We start from the raw sequence: 26,098 nt of genomic DNA on the forward strand, positions 1-26,098 counted from the left end.
CTGGACATCAATGTTGAGTTTAATGTGCTTATTGTCGATTGTGCTCCTGTCTGATTCACACACATTTCAAATCTTAGTTTAATGTTGTAAACAAAACTGAAACACCATTCTCTCAACCCCACGTTTCGCTGGAGGAATAACTGAGATTTAGACCGATTTGTACTGTCTCCTGAAACTTCTCTGTATATACCCAGTAGATCTAACAAGTGTGTTATAAAGATCTCTTTAAGGATACTGAAGTTTCATCATCATATATAGACAACAGTTGTTGCAGTGTGCCTACATTAATTTCCCATTCGTTCAAGTGGTGTCTCCATATTTGTCACAGGCTCCATCATAAAAGCAAATAGAGAGGCGACAGCTGGTAGACCAGGTGAAATCCTGTGCTCCAGAGTACACGTTATCCAGATTTCTTTTGTCCAGCTCTGACTTGGATGAGTGGTCTCGTGTGGAGAAGTTTGAACCATGCCAAGATATAGGGGCAAAAATGTAACATTTCAGTGACTTGACACCTGAACTCTATGCATTAATATCAAAGGCCTTCGAAGTAACTAGAAATGCCACTACTTAATCTCCTTTAACCAAATGAAGGAAATTGAGAGAGAGAACTCTGTTTATTTAGACCATAGTCTTTAAACACAAGTAAGATCTCATAAACAATAAAACCATACACAAAAAGAGCACATGAGCAGATAAAACCACCTGATTCCTTTGAACTAATTTAGCTTAATACTTTGTTTTAAGGGGACCGGTAACCACCTTCTTCCCTGGTAGCATCAACATTTTCAATATTAAATACACAGTTAAATAATTAAAATAGCATTAAAAATTATTAGTCGGCGGTATCGTTGATACTCTCATTAAAAGGGGATTCGTTATCCACATCCTTTCTTATTAGCAGCAGTTGATTAAAACCGTTGGATCTATAACTGTTCTTTAAGCTTTGTTGCTTATATACTCAGAATAAGGGATTTTAAGAATAGATAAAATTTCTACCCTTGCTTAAGTTTATCCCATACAAAACGATGCCTTTCATGTAGCTTCCTAGTGCAATAGCAATGTCAAGACTTATCATTTCTGTCAGCAACACAATGGCTTGGGCTCATGACCTTATTCAATATTTTAAAAATACTGGGCGTAAAAACAATGTTCTCAATTCTAAAACTGCAAGGCAATATATGCTGGATTTCAGATTTGGTCCCAAGGCCACATTTGCATGTTCCATCTGGGTGTAACATTTCTGGCTTTATTTTTCCCTCCATTAACCATGGGTTAATGCCAATTCGTATCCTTAGGATTTCGCACCTAAGCCCATGGTTTGGCAGAGCTTCTAGGTATGGATACCATGCAGCATTTACCCAGGAGTTTATTATACATTGGACCGTTTTTTTTTTTTTTTTCTTCCTCAGGCACTCTGTCATTATTCCTTGAATGCTCCATGCCTTGGTACCTGAGAGACGTCTTTGTAAATTCTACATCCAGGGGGTGTTGTATAGAGCTCACATTTAAACTCCTTGTTATTACCTGGATTTTCCTTCTCGCTTCCTTTGCCCATTTTAAGCTACTATGCCAGATCTCTTCGCTACACCAGTGTGAGATTTTCTGCATTCCCCCTGGGTTCTGGCGTTTCCAGAATCTTACCAAAGACATTTGAACCTGGCTGTTCCATGCTATTGTTCCTAACTCCATCCTAATTGCCTAGATCATTGCAGAGCTTGATAGAGACAAAAGCATTTTTAGGGCCAAACCCTCCTCCCGATCCCACCCTCCTTTACCACTTATAAGGAGGACTTCTGCCCCATACAGTACTTGGGGTGGGAGCATAGCTTCATAAGCTTTTAACATAGGTTTGTGCGGCATATCCCCATAGTCCTTATTAAATGTTTTCAGCCCGCAGATGGATGAAAAAGCTTTTGTTTTTTGGGCTTCTAGGTGAGTACACCATTTTAGGGAGCTGTCGAACCAAAGGTCCAGGTATTTATATTCTTTTACTATTTCCAGTTTTGTTTGTCCTAAATACCAGCTAAATGTTTTATCTCTTACCAAAACATAAAATCTTCGTTTTATCCATATTTACAACTAAAAACTTTGCATCACAGTATTCTTTAAAAGCATTTAATTTCCTTTGGAGGCCAAGTTCCGTTTGATCAATTATGATAAGATCATCGGCATATAAAAGACTTGCTACTTTCCTTCCGCTCATTCTGGGGCTTGCGCTTCTTTCTACTTCCAGCGCTGTAGGTAGGTCAGCTAGGAATATTGCAAAGAGCAGGGGGGCCAGGACACAGCCCTGTCTTAGCCCATTCCCTATGATTATTTCCTGTGTCAGTGACCCTTGTGTGTCCTTTATTACTTGGGCCCAGTTCCCTCGATGTAGTTCCTTTAGGATGGTCAATAGGCTTTCCAGTATATCATATTTTATCAGGCACTCCCATAAGCTCTTACGATCCACTAGGTCGAAGGCTGCCTGGAAATCAACGAAACAGTACATTTTCCCCTTTTGTTCTATTGACTTCTGGGCAAGTGCCCAGAGGGCGAAACAGTGGTCTATGGTGGAATGACCTTCTTTGAATCCCCCCTGTTCAACTGGTACCACTGAGTTCTGGTCCGCCCAATCTTTTAGTTTACCTAATACTATTTTTGCGAAAATCTTTTCCCCAATATCTATTAGATTAATTAATCTATAGATTTTGGGGGCTTGCATATCGCCTTTCTTGTGTATGGACCTTATTATTGCACCCTTCCAATTGTTAGGGAACTTCCCAGTTTCTAAAATAACTTGGAACATCTTAGCAAATAATTCTGCCCACCAGTCCAACTGAGTTTTAATTATCAGGGCAGGGAGATTGTCTGGACCGGCTGCCCTTGTTAGATTTAAACGTTTTATCGTGTTTTTCACTTCAGAGGCCGAAAAGTCGGATTTTAAGACTGCTACCAGACCGCTCAAATCCGGTTGCAAACCCTCTTCCGGTTCTCTGCCTGGGCTATATAATTCCAGCAAATATTCCTCCCAAGCTGCTTCTTCTGCCACACAGTTCATTGTGGCCGCAGGGCGATCCACTGCTGATTTAATTAGTTTCAAGAACTGGCGTATATTCTTTGTTTCTATTGCCTCAAGCAGCTTTGTCCAACAGTCTTCTTTATACTCTCTTTTTGCCCTCCTAATTAACATATTATATTCTCTCTTTATTTTCATGAGGATATTAGCCTTACCCTGATCATACTTTATGCTTAGGCTATGTGCTGTTCGCCTCAATTCTCTTCTTTTTCAAACAATTCTTTGTAAACCACCTTCCTTGTCTCTCCGGCTTTCTTTGGTTCCGTTTATCATTTATTTAGTCTTTCCTCAGACCATCGCTGAGGCTTTGGACCACTTCTTCAATTTTATCCACATACCAATCCAAGCTCTGGCCGCTTAATGTGCCCAGATATAAGATCTGCTGCAATTTTACTAGCCGGGCTACATACTCTTCTGTTAGTCTTGTGGTGCTCCGCCTGGGGTATCCCACCTGTTGTTCAATAACTTTATTACAGGGGTTCAAATGTACGTTTGGGAGCTCTAGTTATAAGAGGTTATGGTCACTCCCTTCTCTATTAGTAATCCTAAAATCTTGAATTAGTTGGAAGCACCAGGGTGTCGTAAATACATAATCTATTGGGCAGTTTTGCAAACCTAATTTAAATGTTTTTCTTTGCTGGACAGTCTTAGGTTGATCTTCCATTTAGACAAAAGAGGCTTTTAGTCCCCAAATAATTTCCCAGCTGAATATCATTGGATGTAGATACACAGTCTGGGAAAGTTGCTTGTATTAGATCATAAACCTCCAGCAATTCTTGGAACCAACAATCTACTTTCTTTGAGTCCAGTTTATAATTAAAATTGCCCATTAGTATCCAATCCATACCATATTTTTCACAAATTGTGCCCATATCATCTTTAAAATTCCCCATTTCGACAACGTATTTCTCTCTGGTACCCCATTTCATATACACATTTAACAGCACCATTGTATTCTTTTTGTCAGAGGTAGATAAAGTTACCCTACATGCAAGTAGCCATTTACATTTTACAGTTATTTCAATCACCTTTTTCACTATTTTGGTTGATAGCAATGCCATTATTCCCCCCACTGGGCGCCCACATCTTTGCTTCTTTGCTAAGCGATTAAACTGGCGGAAGCCAACGAATGTCGGGGTCTTGCCGCATAGCCAAATTTCCTGGATACGGATGATCTCGTTTTTTTTTCCTAATTCCCTTATATTTTCTTCTTTGGATTGATCTCCGAGACCATTTATGTTCCAGGAAGCTATTCTTATGCCATGCGGCATGCCCTCTACCTATTCGACGTCATCTAAGGATCCTTCCTCCCCACGTCCCTCAGTATACCTGTTTGAGGGACCTTCGTTGCATAATCCCTGGCTCCAGTTTCCCCACCAATTTTCCACATCTCAATTATTTACTACTATTTTTAGGTTTCCCAAGTCAACTTCTTCATCTTCTTCCTTGTCAATTGTCCTTACCTGTTGCTTTCTTAATCGTGCATGGTACCTTAAGAAATTCTTATCGTGCCGCTCTTTCCCTTCAACTTCTATTTGCACTTCCTCTTCGTATAGTATCCGTATCCCTTCTTTCTGTACCTCACTCACCGCTTTTTCAATCATAATCTTTACCAGGTCCGAGTACATCAATACTCTGGTCACATCCTTTCCTTCTATATTTTGCCTAAATCCCACTTGTCTTAAATCATTTGACCCTATACCTTTCAAATTTGGGCACTTGGCGAACACTTGCAGAAGTTGTGACCTGTTTAGCGGCAACCTCTTCCTTAACTTCTTACCCCCTTTACCTGTTGGTATTGGTTCAAAGTATAACCACTTACCCTCCTTCCTTGGACCTTTTAATGCCTGCTGTTGTATCATATGTACCTTATTTATCTGATTTTTTTTTTTTGGCCTACTAATTCCTACCACCGGAGTATTCCCGGTTTGAAGGCTTCCTCCGTAGCCATGACCCAGGCAACTACCGGGATATTTAGGCTGAGTTGGGGTTTTATTCCCAACTTGTTTCTCCTGCGTACTTGGGTTACTATCTAATTGCACCCTTATTTTTTTTTTCTTTGGGATTTTCTTCTTCATTATACTCCTGATGGGGTTGAGTGCCTTTATTTCTTGCACCCTACCCTCACCTCGACCGCCCTTGATCTTTTCACTATCTTGTTACTCCCCTTTTTTAATGGTTTCCTTGCTACTCGCCCTACTCTGTTTGCTGGCGTAAATCTAGAGACCCCCCGTCTCTTTTTATTACTCTCATTGGCCATTTTGAAATATAAACCGCCGGTTTTTCTTTAGATAAGTCAGCTGGTTTGAGGTGTTCCTCTACCATAGGCTGTGGATCGATATCTGGGACAGGTCTTACCATAGAAGGCATTTGGCATCTAATCCCCTGTAGCTCACCCCCAAGCTTAGCTAGGTACTTTTTTTTGTACTTTTAAAATGTCATTGTTTGTCAGCGTGACTTCTAGAAGACTTTGTAGAGTTCTCTGTAGTATTAACATAAGGTCCAGCATCGACAAAGCGGGTGTAGCAGAAAGTTCCAAATTTAATTCAGAGTTTAGATTCAATTCCACGCTTTGTTCTATCGCTGTTTTTTTCGAGTTCTCAAGCGGGCTTTGCTTTTCTTTTCTTCTTTGCCTTAGCTCTCTACCTGGTGCATCCTCTTCCTCTATCCTTGAGTCCTCCTTTGAAATCAGGGTACATGAAGGAAATGCTTTTCGTGATCCATCTGGTGCTGCATTGCATGGTGTTGCCGTGAAGGATAAAGCCGGATTGGTCGAGATGTGTGAGGTCAGAAGTTAACATCACTGATCTTCTTGCAGGAGCTTCACTAACGATTTTCGCATCTGCTTTTATTATCGACTTTGGACCTTCTGCTCTTTGCTTTGTTTTAGCACCATAATGACTGCTTCTTTCATTGACTAGGGGAGCCATTCAATTTCGAAAAACTCATTAGAAACCTCAATGGACTTCGATAGTAAAAGTCTCAGGAATGCATGATAAAACTCCGCAAGGAGGCTGTTTATACTGGGAGTCTTCCCTTTTTTGATTTGGTTCATTAAGCCAGCACTCCTTTGCAGTCGGAGTTGTTTAGTACTAATTATTTTCCTGATGTTAACCGTTGCAACATTATGTTTTCCAAATAGTTGCAAATTTCACCTGGGTTAGGGACATCAAGGTGTGTGTATGGTTTTAATTAAACCTTTTAAGATCTTGTTAATGACCCGTTGTATATATTGTATATTGATTGGTAATTTTTCTTCCCAATCAACAATTCGGAGACTGGGCTGTTCACTCTCCAGCAAACAGGCCAACATTATCCTGGACTGGTCCCCATAGATGCAAACCTCTGCCGAAAGGACGTGTCTGAAAATATGCTCAAAGAAGCATGCAGCTCACCATTCACGATTCCAGTCAACCAAGTCCACTTTTAGTTCAGTTTTTGCATGATCTCACTCTCCAAAGCAATAATTTTCTTCTCTTTGAAATATCCTCCTTCAGCTATTGATATAACTCGTATATCTTACTGATGCATGCAACCCTCTCAGACACCTTTGTTTCCGTTTCTCATTCCACAGTCTGATAGAATACTGTCCCACAGTGACATAAAGACTTTCTAGGTCTCAACCATGTCAGTCTGAAAACCCATCTTCTTATCACTGCATCCTGAGCCTCCAAATTTGGATTCTAGGTGCCGTGGTGCGTGTCTGAGGTGCGAATGATCTGTCCAGAGTAACATTGAGTACAGAGTTGAATTCACCTCCTATTAACCAAGGGATCCTGCTCCATTTGGATAGAACATTGGGCAAAAATGAGGCTTGGTCTGTGTTAGGGGCGTACTCGGAGCTCACCAGGATGCTGCGCCCAATTAGTCTGCCCTTCGTGAATACGTATCAGCCCCCCTCCTCAACCTGCACCCCCTCTACCACATATGGGGTTCTCACCTTTACCCATATCAATGCTTCTCGTGCCAGAGATGAGAAATTAGTGCTAAACACTTGTCCTCACCAGCGTTGTTGGAGGCGTTCGGCCTCCGTTTCTGTTAGGTGGATCTGTGCTTCTGATATAAGTATATAGAATAACGTTGCGCTTGTGTGTGTATGCCTCTCACGTTCCATATTATACTATTTACCCATGTCATGGTGAAGGTTTCATAAATGGCTGCACATCACAATTTGGGTGTGTCTCCCTGGGCACAATCTATGTCCTCTAGACCGAGGTTTCTAATTTTGTCAGCCAAAATTAGACAAAGTTTTTGAAAAATAAAGTTGGTGAAGGTTTCCCCTTAAGTATTATGTTCCTGCGATATGCACTTCCAGGGTGTGTTTTAATGTAGCAGCGCAGGTGGGGATCGGGTGCCCACCCGTCGCTCTCCATAGCTGTGAAAAGAAATAAAAAGGTGAAAACAGGGGTCTGAATTGGAACAGGTAGAACATCATAAGAGCAGATCCTGAACATTAGTCTGTCCATACTAGGTCACCTCACTTTGACAACTACCAGGTGTACTGGTTTCTACTACAAATCTAATAATCCCAGTTGATGTACAATGTCTGTCAGTTGTCTAGTAAGTAGGGTTACAAGGTTTGGCCAAGGGGGTATTTACCGGGCATGCCAGACGTTACACAATTAAAGTCTCCACCCCTTCTTATTGGGATATCCAGACATGGGAAGATGCAGAACTCCAGATTTGGAAAAAGTTAAACATTCAAGGAGCATATACATAATGTAGAAACCGCTCCTGTTAGTGCAAAGTATGATGTTTCATTATATTCTGGCCTTCAAAGCCCTGAACCATCTTGGATAACCTGAAGGGGACATGCTTATCAAACCATATAGCCACCCCTAGAATAGGATGAATGTGCGGTTATAGTCCAGGATACCCCTCCATTTGGCTAACTTAATTTGTGCTGTATTTTAAAAAAATGTTTGTTTCCAAACTTGAAAACCGCTTAATACAATGAGGCATAATCATTAGCTTGCTGTCTAGCACTTTCAGGCAACAGCAGTCTTCTTCGTAGAGTTCAAGCATAAGGTAACCTAGTTGTACCCACTGCATCTAAAACCATATGTCTTCAAAGAGGAGCACACATTTGTCTTTGTGTTGGCTGGACAAGTGAGGGACATAAAAATGAACACACCAGCTCCTTCCAAACATTCATAGCTTCCCCCACATTCTCCTCTATTCTGAGCTAGAGCACGTCTACTTTCTTGGCTCCTGACCATTCCTCCACATTAGTGCTTCAACTGTTTAGAACCACAACCCAGTTTTTTAGAATGACAAACGTTCGCGTTTAATGTACACGAGGCAGTGGAGATTTTTTAATAGAATAACAGCAATGGTTTGGAAACCTCACAAACTTAAGCTCACCCTTCGATGCTGGAACCATTTTCCGAGTGCGTTGCAGGTCTGTGCCATCAGTTCACTAAAATCACAAGGCTTCTGAAAAATCTTGAGGTTTATGCTAGTAATATTAGAAAATTTTAGAAACTCAGTATACAGCGGAGTATGGGGTAAGGCCTTGTGTCCATTTTTTTGTTAAAAGTAGGCCCAGTGGTGAGTGTTCGCCTGCAGCTGTTACCAAAAGGTAAGACTCATTCCTTGCTACAGCGAGATTTACTCCTAGGTAATATGTACACTCACGTTTTGTGAAAAAACTCCACAAATTAACTCTTCGAAGTGCAGCTATTTGCGTACCTAAGTCAGGCTTTTGACCTGAGAGTTCAATTGCTTTGCAATGTTAGATCGGGTTAGTCTATATCATGGCCGGTAAAAAGTGGCATTGCAGTTTTTACTTTAAAGTTACGTGACGTGATATGTCTTCAGAAAGTTTCCTTAAATTTTTTCTGTTTTAATTATGTGAATTGTTGGAAGTTTATTAGTGCATTTGTATAGTAATTTCTCATCAAAGTTATATGCAGTTCTCATTGGAATAACTCTGTTCAGTGCTGCATAGCTTTTAATTGTTTGTTGCCTGAACACAGTAATGCTTATCCTTTTGTACACTAACCGTGGGCCCTCCAAAGTGTAAAGATTTAAAAAAAAAAAAAAAAAAATTTCCCTTGAAACCTGTTTAGATGAAGTACTTGTGGCACTAGGGAGAATGTCACTTATGGGTGTATTTTATGTAACTGCAGGCTTTTAATCCTGACAATGAATACCATTTCAAGAATCGGATGAAAGTATGTCAGAGAAGCTGGACTGATGTTTTTGGAGAAGGAAATATGTATGCGGTTTCACCAACATCTAGTTTGCAAAAGGTAGGTCTAAATATTTTTTCTCTCTAGCAAGAGAAGATTTGAATAAAGACTCTTCTTCCATCAAAGAGGTGGTTCCTACTATACCACCGTCTTTCGTGGGTCCCCAGTTTCCACTTCCAGCCTGGTTTGCATCCACCATGCTTGGACAGAGTCATGCCAAATAGCACAGCATAAGTGTGAAGAGAGCAGGTGATGCTTCTCTATCTCACATAAGCTTGGGTTGGGGGTTTGAAAGAGGAGACATGGAAGAAATTATCTGACGTTTTCAAGGTGTGATGAAAGCCTACCCCTGCCTTCCCTTGAGCACCTCAGAGGGTTCCCAAGTTGTGGAGGGATAGAGGCTTAAGTATCATTGTGGTGGCTCATGGTGGAGACTTGTGAAGATGTTGACCTTGAGGACTGGTGGTAAGAAGGTTTACAAGTGACCATGTCTGTGATAGAAGTCACTGTCTTGTATATTTCTGCTCCTTAGCTAGTGATCACATTGTGTCCTTAAATTCACTGTTGAGTTTCACCATATCTGTAGGTAACTTCTTACCTGACCCGAGGTTTGCAATCATTTCCCTCACTCAGGAACTCACATAAAGCTCCATGATGAGAAGAATTGGGCAAACTATGGAAATGGGGCAGAGAAGAGTAGAATATTGGTCCTCACCTGCCTAATGTACACCAAGATTATCATGCAATAGTAAAACTATTGCAATCACGGCCATAACTGCTCTCACTGTCTCTAGCTGGCTGTAATTGAGAATGGTAGTGCTGAAGGTTGAGGTGGGTGGTGAGCAGAGGGTAAAAATACACATCTGACAATCTCCCCATTGCCTATGCAACTTCTAACCCCCTGTCTTTTCCATTCTCTGCTTTTGTTTGGTCTTTCTCTAATGAAGCCTGACTTCAGTGCCTCAAACTGCCTTTCCGATCATCTTAGTAGTTTCTCCGATGAGAATTGCAGAAATCTGACCCTGCAAATGAGACCAACAAAGGATCTTAAACTCCTGCTTGTGTCTGCATTCAAAGGGCTGTCCCTTTAGTTCTGGTAATCTGGCAGCATCAATATCCAAGAATGGCCATGGTTATAGTTTCCTATTAGGAATTGATATGATTAATTTTCAAAGCTAAATCAAGTTTGGTGCCAAGATCTTTAGAAGGTCTCTAAGCTGAATGAGTCCCATGTCCGTTATTGCATTGACCTGTCCCAACGTTGCTTATCTTTGATCGCTCCTGGGTTTGTTTCATTTACCAATTCTGAGCTGTACTACTCCTTGCTGTTCTCTATTTTGGCCCCTTCTAAGGCTACATACCTCCCATTCTGACAAGCAGGCATTTTGTCTTATGGTGTTAACCTTTTCATCCATGAACTTTTTTTTAAACTTTTTTTTTTTAAACCTTTATTTATAAGTTTATAGAAATTACATGACTTACATTTCAAGACATGCTCAACACATTCAGCTTTTTTCGTGGTCCATACTTGTACATAGCAATCCTGTATAATACAACTTAAATGTCCAAGCCATGAATCTACAGATACACATTCTTTTATATACACCTTTTGTCCTACATCCCTGGGGCAACTCCGCTACCCAGGTCTTCCTGCGGGCAGGTGCCCTGTTCCGTCTGAGAACTTACATAAGTCTGTTCCAACAAGTATGAGCGGTTGGGCTGCCAAATATCCAGTGGCCTAGACACCGGATGTTGCAGTTGAGCATACAACTCACTGGTGGTAATTGCAGTATGACATGCTAATCATCCAACCTTTCAATGTCGGCGAGTATTTACTCCCCCAATGAACTGCGATCTCTCTTTTGGCTAACAACAATGCTATTGCACTAAATACCTTATACGGGTTAGCAATCTCTTGCACATATCCTAACAATGCCTGCATTGGTGTAGGGGAGAAGCCCAAGCCAGTCATTTTCGATACTTCATTAAAAACCTGGGTCCAGGATTGTGCCACTTTGTTACAGGTCCAAACCATATGCGTAAAATCAAGCTTCAGGGCGCCACATCTGGGGCAGGTATGCGCACACGAGAGATCCATGCGGTGAATCTTGGCAGGGGAAACATATGCTCGCCATAGAAATTTAAAATGTAATAAATTGTGTTTGTGATTAAACAAAACTTTACGTGTTTGCTTGCAACATGCATGCCACGGAGCATCTGTGAGGGGGCTTCCAAAGTCGCGCTCCCAAGCTGTTCGTATCCCTTCGTCCCTGACTTGAAGCATGGCCACTGTGGCCCTGTACATCCTAGACATGAGATGTTTTCCGCTTATATCCTTGATAAGCAATGTCAGTGGGTGAAAATCCAGTGGTTCTAAAGGGGCAACTCGGAACGAGTGATCTATTTGCTATCTGCAACTTACACAAATTGAACTGGTCCAGGAACGTGGCTTCCTGAAACTGGGCATCCTCATCACGGGAAAATGTGTCCACCTGGAAACACATCCCCAATTGTAGTCCATTAAATTTGGTTAGGGTTCGCTGTATCGTTACCTCCCGGTGATGGGTACCCAAATGTTCCCTGCAAGAGGTAGCGCTGAAGAGTGCAGCTGCTGTGTTCTCGTCGCCCGAGCGAGTTGCATCCAGGCCGTGCTAGACGTTGACAGCGTTTGTATGTCCAGGGGGCCCGTTTTACACCGACCGGTAGCAGTGCCGACAAGGGGTTTAGGGGTGGGATAAGTGTGCCTCGGCAGGGGTGTGGAATTTCTATAGCCCGACGCCCAGGAAATATTGTTTGGGGTCAAGGGCAACCGGTTTTAATGTGTATTTTGTCCTTGGGACAAGTAGGCCCAACCCCCTACAGCACAAACCTTGTGGCTGCCACTTTGCAGAACCACATTAAGGATCAGGGAAGGGCACTGCCTGCAGTTAAGTTAATATTTGTGTGCATATGTTAATGCTGTTCAAACTTCAATTTATGGTTCATTAATTGAAAGCCTTTATTATTAGGGTGAGTGCTCTCAGTAAATGTAAGTTCTGACTGCACTACTGACAGTGGTTCCAGTATAAAAAAAGATAACACTGTTTCAAAGTTGAGCAATATGAGGCTATGCATAATGCTCCCAGAATGCTCTCTGATTAAAGGCAAATATTTGCAGTAGCTTGAAAGCATGATTGATTCTTGCTTTCAATATAAAATGTTCCTTAAAAAATGAAAGTAGGAAAATATTATTTTTTGCTAAACTACTGTAAAGTTTCAGGTACCATTTCTTTGCAGCATCATTTAGTAAAATGTGTTGATGCACGCTAGTGTTTCCCAAAAATATTCATATTGGAAAATCAGTGTAATCAGTTTTAATAAGATGATGGGAATCATAAAAATAAACAAGCATTGGCAAAGCCAGTAGGTCTGAAATTGGCGGTCAGCTTTTTAGTTTTGGCAATGCGTGACTTGTTTTGGCATGCTTTTTGTAAAACCTTATTGATGTGAGCTGCAGGGCTCTCACCATTATAACAAACATTAGCAAAAGCAAACATTGTTTTTGGTCTCAAATAAGCACACACTGCCACATTAGTTATTGGCACTGAACAAAACTACTTTGTATGCCGATATACTCCTTGTGAAAGAGCAGAATGCCGACACTCACAGTGAGAGTGAGTGAGTGAGAGATTTAACAAAAGGTCATGGTTAACGCCAAACCAAATTAGGGGCCAAAGTCTCAAAAGTGCACCCTTGGTATATGTCCTTGCATTAAGGGCAGTTATATGGCTTTCGTGAATTCACAAGAACTTACAGAAGTAGAGCAAGAAATTCTACTCCTAGAAAATATTTGTGAGCTGCATTTTAGTATGAGCAAATATACATGTGTAGATTTGCTCATGCGAAAACATGAGTGTTTGCAAGTATATTTTCCCTCCAACCACTTTTTCCCCAACTCTGGAAGAAGGTCTACGTCTGCCATTGTTAGGAGTAAATTTCCCAGTATGGGAAAAGATTACAGAAGAGTTGTTGAAAACCCTTAAAACACGCAAGTTAGTAGGTTTGCTCACATTCAAAAGAGCATTACAACCCTGGAACTATTGCTTTCCAATACTTTCAGTCCCACTATGTAGTTCTACGGAAACGTGGCAACATAAAGGAATTGCTAGTATTCAAACATCACTATGGTATGAGGCCTGGCATAATCAGAGAGGCTATATAAGAGCTCTTATATAATGAGATTGCTGCAATAATTTGTCGCCACACTACATGGCACCAAAGGGACAAGTGGATTTTGTTACAGGACAAGTAGATTTATGAAGCAGCCTGCCCCATGGACAAGTAGATATTTTAATAAATTCCACACCCCTGGTCGTTCGCAAATATGTAACCTGCGAGCCAAGGTGAAACCAGTGTCTAGAAAAGCTGCACTGAACAACCAAATAATAAACGCGGAAGTTCGGAATGCCAAACTAATTCTTGGTTGTTTGCCACCCCACACCAGTCGAATTCATTTGGAGCGGAGCGTGGCAAAAAAGGGCTTGTATAGTGGTATTGGGATATTCTGGAATAAGTATAAAAACTGCAGCAAAACAACCTTTTTGATCAGGGCTATCCTGCCCGCTATGGGTAGCTTGAGCCATCTCTCAATTTTATTACGCAATTTCTCCATTGCTGGACCATAATTAAGTTGAAGTATTTAAGCCAGATCCCTGTGTACACATATCCCCAAATATTTCACTGAGTCGTCACCCTACCTCAAGCACAACTCAGTGTTCCGATTACAAGGGGCCTCTGTCAGCAGAAATATTTCTGATTTACCCTCATTAATGTGCAGACCCGACAGGGCACTAAAGCGGTTGATCTCCTGGAGAAGGGGCCCCAAGTTTTTATCAGGGTGTCTCACATATAAAATGATATCGTCAGCAAATAGTGTGATCAACAGCGGGACCGTCTTAAATTAAATGCCCCTATGAAAATGATTGTCCTGGAGGTGACGCACCAAAGGGTCCATCGCTATGACAAATAACGGGGAGAGTGTACACCCCTGACGCGTCCCCCTCGAGAGCGTAAAGGGAGCCGTCAATAAACCATTCACATGAACCCGTGCCGATGGACGCTAGTGTAATAACGAAACCATTGCTATAAACCTCGGTTGCATCCCCAGTCTAATCAGCGTAACCCGAAGGAAGGGCCACTCTAGCGAATCAAAAGCCTTTTCGGCATCTAAAACTAGCACAGTTGCTGGGAGTGTGGGTGAAATCCTGTGTAGAGTGGCAAACAGGGTGGGGAGGTTCAGTGCAGTGGCTCTATGTGGGATGAAGCCTGCCTGTGCAGGCGATATCAGTTGGTGGACAATCCGGAACAGTCTAGTAGCTAACATGTTAGCCAGGATTTTTTCGAAATTCAATAATGACAGCGGCCTGTACGAGCTGCAATTCCAGGGGTCCTTTCCTTCTTTGGCGAGTAGCGTAATCACGGCTTTGTGCAAGGTCGGGGGGAGCACACCAGTATCTATTGCCTCCTGATAGGCATCTATAAGGTGAGGGGGGGCCTCTGTTTTTTTAAATACCTCATAAAAGCTGCTGGAGAAGCCATCAAGACCCAGAGCCTTAGACCCGTCCATTGCCTCTATGGCCTGAACCACGTCCTCTACTGTGAATAGTTCTGCCAGAAACTCCCTATGAGCATTCTCCAGCCAAATCAAAGCGATTTCATCCAGGTAACTATTACTGGCAGCGGCATCTGGTGAGACTTTAGTAGTATATAAATCTTTATAATATGAAAGTATTTTGTTCTCTATACTCTCGCAATCTGATATAATTCCACAGTCATCCCTGATCAAGCTGGTAATGTATGTAGGGCCCCTTTTGGGTTGTATCAGTCTAGCTAGCGTGCGGCCTGGGCGTTCTCCCTCACCATACCTCCTGGCAATCGCATATTTGCCCAAATAGTGTTATTGGATTCCTGCTCCGCGACCTCATGGAATTCGGCCAGGAGAGCCGCCCGGCGCCTAAAACCCAAAGCCATCTGGAAGGCCTCCTGGTCTGCGTCTACTGCCATCAATTGAGCTTCAATCCTGGAAAGGGTGTTGCGCAAGTCTTTGAGAATTCCAGCCCCTTTCGATATACACCACCCCCTAATGTAAGCTTTAAATGCCTCCCATAACATGGCTTTAGTGTCCACCGTGCCCGTGTTTAGCTCAAAGTATTAGTCTATGGCCTGACCTAACTTGGCTTCAAACACTGGATCGTGGAGCGCCATTTCGGGGAATCTCCACCGCCCGGCTCGATCACCCGAACTCGGGACCTTCAGTCCTATCACTAGCAGAGCATGGCCTGACAGAGTATGAGGGAGACGACTTACCTCGCCAAGCCATGCAGCTACGTTAGGGGTTAGTAACCAGTAATCTAGTCTGGTCCAGGTGTTATGGGGGGCCGCGTAATGTGTGTACATTGGCATGTCTGTGTGTAAGTGACGCCAAGCATCAATCATCTGATAGTCGTCGATTAGTCTAAATAATGTGTGCCTGGCCCTAGGTTTCATGTCTGTCTTGGCTGTGCCATCCAGTCTTGGATTCAATAAAATATTCAAATCCCCTCCCATACATACCCAGTCTGCCCCCATCTTGTCAATGCTAGCGTGTAGGTCTATTAAAAACTCTGGATCATCAACATTTGGGGTGTACACGTTAACAAATAACATGGTGTTCCCCAATAGCCATCCCTTTACCAGCAGAAACATGCCCGCCTGGTCCGAATAAACCTCCTCCGCCCGGAATGGAACCCGCTTGTGTATTAGAATGGATTCCCCTCTAGAGTATGTACTATAGCTCGCGAAATATCGATTTGGGCACCACTGGCACCAAAATTAGGGGGATTATGCAGTGGCAAGTGTGTTTCATGTAATAAGGCAATGTAAACTTTGACGCTGTAGGTAATGCAGGACTTGTTTTTGTTTACGTGCATCGTTGAGTCCCCGTACATTCCAAGACATTAGTACCATGTTGTCAATCTGATTATTACTCTGTATCATTCTCCAAATTTGTAGCTAATCCATTGTATATACATTCTGAGCATGTCTACAAATTACAAAGTAAAGACAACTCTGTGAACTTAGCACACCCCTCCCACGCCCTCCCATCCCCTCCATCTTTCCAAGGGGAACGCCCCAACTCCCAAACAACGAGATGATCCTAATACTAAAGATTCCAAGTAATCGAACAAGTGAGGGTGGCTAAGCACTTGTGAGTGACAATGCTACGCCTAATCCCCGATTGCATGTTATCAAATAGGAGAAACTCTTAGTTCGGCTGCCCCCGAGGCAGCAAGCACCCCAGTATATTTAGAAGCACAGGCAATACTAATCAACAATATGTGCAACAGTTAGTTCGTCAGCTTGTAGAGAACAAATCCGCACTGGCACCAGAGTCTGGCATTCCAGGAGAATGGTCCAGTGTGCGGGACTTTCTTGGGCGACTATTTGCATCTCGTGCTCGGAGGAATTTTTGTACTGCAGCAGGCGTTTTGAAAATTCTGGGCCGGCCATCCACATCAACTCTAAGCCTTGCAGAGTACAACATGCCATATTTCAGTCCTGCCCCTCTCAGAGCGAGCTTGACCGTGACGTATTTCTTACGGGCATCCTGTACCATTGCCATGAAGTCAGTGTACAAAGCAATAGTTGAACCCTGCCAATCCAATGCCCCCTTTTCACAGGCCAAACGCAGGGCAGTGCCTCGGTCCCTAAAGTGGAGAAGCCGTGCCATTATTGGACGTGGCGGACATCCAGGACCAAGGGTACAGTGCGCTCTTTCAACGACAAATGTGGTAGTAAAGGAGTCTCGACCGAAATAGGTCAACCAGTAACCCTCCCACAAATCCATCCAGACGGCCTGTGTTAGTGTTCTCCGGCATGCCTATAATGCGACTATTGTATCGCCTTCCCCTGGCTCCAAGTCTTCATTCTTGATGGCTACAGTTTTAAGCACCCTCTCCATTCTCTCTATCCTTTTGGTTGCCTGCGCGACGCCGTCCTCTAGATCCGAGATCCTGCCTTCAGCGGTCTCTAGCCTCCCTTCCTGAAGATGCAGGCGGGCCCCAATTTTGTCAAGTCGTTTGTCCAGGGAGTCGAAGCGCGTATCAAGCAACTTGAACCCTGCTTGTAACTCAGTCATTAGTGCCTCACTACCCTGAGGGTTTGTCTGTGGGTGGCTGCATTATCGCCTCCTTTCGCCATTGATGTTCCGGTTGTGTCCGAGCCTCCACCAAGCTTCTCAAAGTTGAGCTTCCTTTGTTTGATGTCCCCCTTGCCCATATCAATCTTTTTCGAGCACTGCCACTTGGCCGAAGGTGCACTCTTGTCTTTGTCGATGTTTGCGCCACCAGAACACTGGTGGGTCAGCGAATGATTAACGTGCCCAGTCCCTGCAACAGCTTTTTCCCCCACAACTGGGGATCTCACTACCGTTCCGTGTGGCATAGTTCTGCTCGTGCGCCCCGCTTAAGCCGATCCGTCTTCCCACTCACTCTGCCAGCTCAGTTCCTTTCTATTTCTGGACCTCAACAGATCTGACCGCAGCAACAGGGCTCAACGTGGCCATGTTTGTGTGCATTAAAAAAGAAAAGCAATGAAATGTCCCCGCCGGGACCTTGGTGAATCCTCTCTAACCGTATACACACACACACACACACCACACACACACCACACACACACCACACACACACCACACACACACCACACACACACACACACCACACACACACACACACCACACACACACCACACACACACCACACACACACCACACACACACCACACACACACCACACACACACCACACACACACCACACACACACCACACACACACCACACACACACACACACACACACACACACACACACACACACACACACACACACACACACACACACACACACACACACACACCCCCCCCCCCGGGTTGACCTTTAAGTGTTACGCTGTCCCTTTCTCCGCGGGGCCTCTGGGGTAATGAGTATGGGTCTAACATAATCGAGCGTCTCCCAGTCCTTCCACCAACAATCCTCCTGCCTCCTCTCCGGCAGTTTTTCTGGTCCGGCTGCACGACCCTCATATGTCCGCTCTTAACATGGGTCTCCCCTGCTCATGTGAACCACCAGGCCAACTGTTGTCTGTTCTTTTTGTCGACCGTCTGGCCGCGAAGACGGAGCGAGAGTGTGGCCCCGTTATTTTCGTCAGCTAAAATGCAATTGAGGTCTTACGATCCCAAGCGGGCAACCAGGTGACAGTCCACCGATATTGCAGCCGCCGCCGAGCTCACCCGCTGTTTTTGGGTGGCAAGGGTATTTGTTGGGGTGTGGTGTGGGAGGTGAACGAGCGACCACCTGCCCTGTTTTTGTGAATGTGGGGCGTGTGTGCGAGAGTATGCTAAAGCGTCGGTGTCTGGTCGGCTGATGAAACTGTACGAGGCTGTTAAGGGATGCTTACCCAATGTTGTGTAGGGTTTTGTATGTGTGAGTGAGGAGTTGGAATTGGCTGCATATGTAAATGGGGAGCCAATGGAACTCATTTTGGTGCAGCGTGATGTGGGTACTTTGCTGGGGGTCCTGTGTGAGTCTTGTGGCAGCATTTTAGATGTTCTGGAGCCTTTGTTGGAGTTGCTTGGAGATTCCTGCATTGAGAGTTGCGTTGATGCACTGAAGTGTGCGATACCGGTGCTAGAAAGAGAAAAAAAGTTAAGAAAGAATTTCCAGTACAAGCTTCCCTGCATCATCCTACACTGTCTGCATTTGAGCCCTCACAGAATCTGGCACAATGTTTTAAATAGCTGTCTTATTAGGCGGGCAGCTGTATATTCTCTAGCCTGTTGAGAGGCAGTTATCATGCGCAAGCTACACAGCGGCTGCCTGAGAGCTACTGGTAACCAGAGATCAACCCATTGGAAACTCCTGGTCTGTAGATACACTTCACAAATGCTAGGTGAGTGTTTGAATTGGCAGGTGTAAGCCTTTCAGGGATTCTAGCATCCGGTTTCCTTTTAACAGGCTTTCAGTAGGATCTCGCAACTCTACACGAGGATTATTGTTTGCTGAACACACCCATCCTCCACTTTGTTTATTGTGACTTCCCTTCCATTTTTAAGGGCTTATTACATTAGTCATTTTGACTAGTGTTATCCAAAGGTCGACGAGTCAGAGTAGTCATTGATCTGAGAGCATCTTACCCATCCACATAATTTATTAACTTCTTAGAGGGGATATAATTTTAATGATGTTTTCTGTTAATAACTTTCCATGAAAATCTAGTTATGAAGAGAAAAACATTAGTTGTAATTCTTGTTCTCCTCTATGGTAATCTCCTTTGAAGTAACAATGTCCCTCCAGTCTGCTGGATTTAGAGGAATATAACAGTTAAAGCACATTGCACCAACTACTCTGTTGAAATTAACAAAGTTATCCTCTGCCAATACTAAATAAGGTAGTAGAGTTGTTTGTTCCCTTTAAGGGGCAGTGATCCATTCCTTCTTTTACAAGCTATTATCTATAGGGCTCCATTGCCTTGCATTTATTCTCCTTTTAAATGGTAATTATGAATGGCTTAATTAAGCATACATGTTTCTCTCCAGATTGGCTATAAAGTTATATTGGCTTTATAAAAAGTAGGATCTGAAAGAAACACGTTAGTGATAGATTTCTTACCTGAGAATTAACCCCAGTTGTCAGACTGGATCCGTAAAGTTTTCGTCAGCAGTACTCCTGCGCGTCGGAAGGTGACCTCGTGCGGCTCGTCGTTGGCGTCATAGTCCCCGAGATGACGTTGCGGCAGCTACTTAGACACCACCCTCGCACGCTGACGTCAGTTCTTTCTTTTTCCGCGCAAACAAGCGGAGATCCGGAGAGAGAGGTACCCCCAGTCACTTTTTGACTGAGTTTCGAGGCTTTTTGTCTCTATTTTTTGAGTCAATCAACTCCTGCCGCAGTAGGGATGCCCGGCTTCAAGACCTGCGGGGACTGTCATCGCATGATGTCGGTGACTGACCCGCACCGCATGTGTCTTTACTGCCTGGAGCGCGACCACTACCCAAAGTTGTGCTCCAACTGCCGGACCATGGCACCGAATGCTTTGCGGGAGCGTTTCCGAAAGTTGCTTGAAGTCCAGCAGTCTACTCCGCGCCGCTCAAGGTCCCGGTCCCGTGGGAGGTCGAGGAGCCGCCATCACCGTTCATCGGGATCGAAGTCTTTACACTCGGGGTCAGGTAAGGCGAAGCATTCAAGAAGTCAAAGAAGCGCCATCGCTCTCTGACTTCCCCTTACCCCTCGCGCCGGAGGGTGTGAGTGGTGCCTCCCCTGTGGCTCCGGTGGAGCCTACGCACTCGCCGCCTGCTTAACCGCCCTTCCTGGGTCCGTCGGCGACTCCGCCTCAGCTGCAGGAATTTCTGTCAGCCATGGCTCGTCTCTTTGGGCCGTCTGGTCCCGCCGGTGCGTCTTTGGGCCCCGCAGGCCCGACTGGGGGTCCTAGCCTTTTACTGCTGGCAGCTCCGGCATCGCTGTCAGCTCGTGCCCCAGAAGTGCCTCAGCTGGCGGCTACCTCTTCGGAGCCACTGCTGCCTTTTAACAATGCACTTAAGGATATTCTTTTGAGCACCTGATCCAGGCCCAACACATGGGTTCCTGTGGCTAGGAACATGGCCTGACGCCATCGCCCAGCTTCGGGCAACCCCCTTTTCCTTTCCCAACACCGCAACCCTGAGAGCTTGGTTGTCCAAGCCTCTGCGTCCTCAAGCGCTTCCCTACTGCACCACCGGACAGGGAATCCAAGAAACAGGAGCATTTCGATAAGATTTTTTCTTCCGCCAGTTCAGGGCTGTGGTCTGTGAACACCGGATGCCTCTTGGGCCGTTATTCCCACTCTGTGTGGGAAACGGTAGCGCGCGTGCTGCCGCATTGTCCCGAGGAGGCCCGGACAGTGCGCTCTCAAGCTATTGCTGAAGGGAGGGATGCAGCCAAGTTCACTATTCGTTGTAGCCTTGACACCGCCAACTTGCTGGGCAGGGCAATTAACACGACGTTGGCGCTTCGTCGCCAAGCCTGGCTGAGGACTACTGTTTTTTCTGGGAATGTCTGGACATGCCCTTTGATGGCTATCACCTTTTCGGCAACAAAGCAGATAGTGCGTTGGAGCGCTTTAAGGACTTGCGGGCTATGGCAAAGGCCTTGGGCCTTTCCGCCACGTGCCCTCCTCTGCCTTCTGCTTTTCATTCCTTTGGTGGCCACAGAAGGGGCGCCCGACACGTTCTCTTCAGAGCCACAGGCGTGCGCAGCAACAGTCTCAGCGCGGATGTGGGACCCGCCGAGCCAGGTCAGGGGGCCAGCGGGTGGGTCAGTATACCTCCACCCCAGCCACTACTGCCTTTTAAACCTTCCTAGTCTGGTATTTCAGGCCCATCCAACGCCAGTGGGCGGCAGGATTCGCCATCACCTCCCCCACTGGCGCACCATCACTTTCGACAGGTGGGTTTTACAAATAGGCCAAAGGGGCTACTCCTTCCCCTTTGAGACTACCCCTCCCACCATGCCACCTCAGTACCACCGCATGTCAGGGGATCACTTGGCACTTCTTCAACAGGAAGTAACAGCGCTCTTGGCCAAGGGGGCCATCGAGCGCGTTCCTGTGTCAGAAGTAAGACATGGTTGTTACTCCCACTACTTTCTGGTGCCCAAGAAGGACAAGGGCCTGCTTTCTATCTTGGACCTCAGGGACCTCAATCGCTTCCTTGGGAAGGAGACGTTCAAGATGTTAACTCTGGCTTAGGTCTTGTCTGCCCTCCACCCTGGATATTGGATGGTAGCTTTGGACGCGCAGGATGCATATTTCCACATTCCCGTCCTGCCGGCCCACCGGCGTTGCCTGTGGTTTACGGTAGGCCACGAGTACTTTCAGTTTACTGTGCTCTACTTTGGCCTTACCAGCGCCCTTCGGGTGTTCATGAACGTGATGGCGGTGGTCGCAGCTCATCTGCGCCGATCAGGGGTTACAGTCTTCCACTATCTCGACGACTGGTTGTTGAAGGCGGGCTCGCCCCGGACAGTCGTCTCCTACTCCAGACTACGTCCGACCTCCTGCATTTGCTGGGGTACTCCATTAATGTGCCGAAGTCACACCCGATTCCCTCTCAGAAGCTCCTCTTCATTGGAGCGGTTCTGGACACGAAGCAGTTTTGGGTCTATCTTCCCGATCAGCGAGTCCAGGAAATTCGGGCTATGATTCAGATCTTTCCGCCCCTATCCTGGGTTTTGTTCAGGATGACCCTGAGGCTGCTGGGCCTCATGGCCTCCTGCATCATGCTGGTCGATCATGCCAGATGGCATATGCAGGCTCTGCATTGGGACCTGAAGTTCCAGTGGGCGCAGCATCAGGGGAACCTGTCCGATTACATCCAGATCTCGGAGGGCACTGCACAACAGTTGCAATGGGGGCTCACGACCCGGCATTGGGTCATTGGCAGATCCCTCTCCCTTCCCCAACCGGAGCACACAGTGGTGACGGATGTGTCTCTCCTGGGATGGGGTGGCCACATGGGAGAGGCGGAGGTCTCCAACATTCTGGAGCTCCGGGCGATCCGACTTGCACTGAAGGCATTCCTTGCCTCTGTTAACCCTTCACGTGCGTGCGTCGGCCAACGGCCGTCACGAGCACTACCTCCGTAGTGCTGCGCACGTCCGTTGGCCGATGCGGCCCCGCCCGCGCATTTCAATCACCCGCATTGCAGCGGAATTTACGCCACGGTTAACGGGTTAAGGGTAGAGAAGTGCAGGTGTTCAGACAACACCACTGCCATGTGGTACTGCAACAAACAGGGCGGGGTGGGGTCGTGGGCCCTATGTCAGGAGGTCCTGCGCCTCTGGACATGGCTGGAACATCAGGGCATTTCCCTGGTGGTTCAACACTTGGCAGGTTCACTGAATGCCAGGGTGGACGAACTCTGCTGCAGATGCTTGATGGATCACGAATGGCGTCTTCACTCGGACGTGGCACAAGGTCTCTTTCTACAGTGGGGAGAGCATTGGTTAGATCTATTTGCCACCAAAGAGAACGCGCAATGTCAGCAGTTCCGTGCGTTGGAATTTCCAAGGCGGATCTCGCTAGGCGATGCTTTTCGTCGCGAGTTGAGTTGCGGTCCGTTGTACGCCTTTCCGCCTATACCACTTCTGTCCAGAGTGCTGAAGAAAATCAGGCGCGACCGGGCCCAAGTCAGTCTTGTGGCTCTGGACTGGGCTCGAAGAGTTTGGTATCCCGAGCTACTCAGTATGACCATTGATCCCCCGATCCGTCTGCCACTTCGGGAGGTTCTTCTGTCGCAGCAGCAGGGGACGGTCCTCCACCCGAACCTGTCCAGTCTTCACCTACTTGCGTGGAGATTGAGCGGTGGCAATTGATTCATTTCGACTTGCCTCCTGAAGTCTGTGATGTCATTCTAGCAGCCAGGCGTCCCTCCACTATGTTGGTATACGCCTGCAGGTGGAACAAGTTTGTGGCATGGTGCACAGCAGAGGCTATGGATCCCCTTTCTGCCCCTTTTTCATAAGTCCTTCTGTTCCTTCTTTCTTTGGCCCAGCAGGGTTCTGCTCTGGGCACTATCAAGGGCTACCATTCTGCCATTACATCCTTTCTTAGGCTTCCTGAGCAGCCCTCTCTTTTCAAGTCCCCTGTTGTAAATAGATTCCTCAAAGGCATTACTCATCTTTTCCCTCCTATTCTCTTTGTAATGCCACAGTGGGACTTGAACCTGGTTGAAGACAAAGGGGAGGGGAATAGGAATCTAGGGTTTTTTTATATTAAGGTCCAGCATACGTACCCAAGCAATTAAGTATAAACACAAAGTATGCAGTTCATAACTAAAAAGGTAAAACCAAGACAAATCCTAACTGTAACAAGAAATACCAGTGAACGACAGGAGAGTGATCTCCTTTTTTTGGAAAAAGACCCTCACACACCTGACAAGAAGGTGTCTTGCTTCATCATCGGGCCTGCTCCTACTCGGGCCGGCGCTGCAATGCCCGATCAGGCGCCCGTGATGGGGCCTACTTATCGGAGATCTTTTTTCCGAAGCCGTTAGGCAAGGTGCAAGTGCGGGTCTTGGTGTAGGTGAATGAGTGAGTATGTGGAGTGATTTTAAAATAGGGAAAAAAATCCAATCAAAACTATTTTAATGTACATGGTTCTTCCCCTAATTAAAATATGAAAAAAATCGCGTATGTACACACAATGTTGTGTTTTTATACGCTAGTTTGTGTGGTCAACATGTTTCATGCCTATTTTATCAAGTAGATGGCAATTCTTCAGGACCTAAATAATAATACTACCTACACACATTTTTTTGGTGGTGGACACAAAACACAAGAAGTGAGAAGTGACCACCCTTACAGCACCCTAAAAAAAGTGTGAGGGTACCTCTGGTATAACCAAAGTTAAATGTAACCTGTGAAAATAATGAAAACAGTTAGAACAGTCAGGGATAAAAAACATTGTTATACCTCTTAATACAACCCAATATGATTGAATTAACAAGTGGTAGTGCATCACACGCGTGTAGAAAGCTCGTGGGCTGTGACATGCTAGATGCAACAAACATCAATATATTAGGAGATGTTCAGGTGATGATGAAGGGAGTCAAAATTGTCACAAGGAGGTTGAGACAAGTCGAGCTGAAACTCACGTAGTCTTAGGTGTATTTAAACATGAGGTAAGTCCTTACCCTTGTCTCTAATAATCCGGGCCATGTCGGTACCGGTCGCCGCGGACACTGAGTTCTAGTGCCCTGATATTAATAAAAGTATGTTAGTTAAAATCACACAGCAGAGCAGGGCGCACACATGTATAGTTAACCCCATAAGGTTAAGGGATCAAGCCGAAGTCAGTCTCATAGAGTGAGATAAAATAAAAGGAGTTTTTATTTAAAGTGCGCTCCCTTTGAGCCTCTTCGCAACTGTCCGCTTCGTCTGTTGACTTCGAAGAACGCTTTCCTGGTTGCTATCACCTCTGCCAGGAGAGTGAGTGAGCTCCAGGCTCTTTCTTGCAAACCTCCTTTTCTGTCTGTTCATCCGGACAAGGTTGTGCTCAGGACACGTCCATCCTTTCTGCCAAAGTTTGTTACTGCCTTTCACTTTGGGCAGAAAATCTATTTGCCCACCTTCTTTCCGCATCCTTCCATAGAGGAAGAGAGGCTCCACTGTCTGGACCCAAAACGTGCGGTCTCATTTTACCTGAATCGCACACAACAGTTCTGGGTGGATGACCAGCTCTTTGTTGGCTACATAGACGCCAAGAAAGGTCGGGCCATACACAAGCGGACTATCTCCGATGGGTCGTCTTGTGTATTAAAGCTTGTTATTCTCTGGCGAAAAAGGAGCCTCCTGTGAGGCTGCGTGCCCATTCCACCAGGGCGACGGCTGCCACTACGGCATTGGGACGTGGTGTCCCCTTACAAGACCTCTGTCAGGCTGCTACGTGGGCCTTGTTGCACACTTTTACTTAGCACTATTGCCTGGACAGCCAAGTCCAAAGATACGGTTTCATTGGCCGTTCTGTTCTCCTGGACTTCCTGCTGTCATCTTGGTTCGCAGACCCACCACCGGGGTTGGTATTGCTGGGGTATCTATTCTAAGGTAAGGAATCTATCACTAACGTGCTTCTTTCAGATGCACAAGTTACTTACCTTCGGTAGCGATATATCTGTAAGAAACATTAGTCATTGATAGTATCCTTATCGCCCCACCTATCCTCCCGGTTCTGCGAACTGATTTCTAGGGTTAAGGTCATCCCTTTCAAGGCCCTAGTTTTTATGCACCAGTGGTCATTATCTT

At 45.4% G+C, this 26,098-nt stretch overlaps 1 protein-coding gene across 4 annotated transcripts in view; it reads left to right on the top strand.

The window, feature by feature from the left end:
* USP24 (ubiquitin specific peptidase 24) overlaps positions 1-26,098 on the top strand; it is a 2,082,369-nt gene that overhangs the window by 143,708 nt on the left and 1,912,563 nt on the right. For all 4 annotated transcript variants that reach the window (XM_085602520.1, XM_085602518.1, XM_085602517.1 and 1 more), the window contains exon 5: positions 9,190-9,312. In XM_085602520.1, the coding sequence (XP_085458646.1) occupies positions 9,190-9,312 (123 nt within the window). The remainder of the gene's footprint in view (positions 1-9,189; positions 9,313-26,098) is intronic.

Source organism: Triturus cristatus, chromosome 4_2 (assembly GCF_964204655.1).
Source record: "Triturus cristatus chromosome 4_2, aTriCri1.1, whole genome shotgun sequence".
Lineage (NCBI taxonomy): Eukaryota > Metazoa > Chordata > Amphibia > Caudata > Salamandridae > Triturus > Triturus cristatus.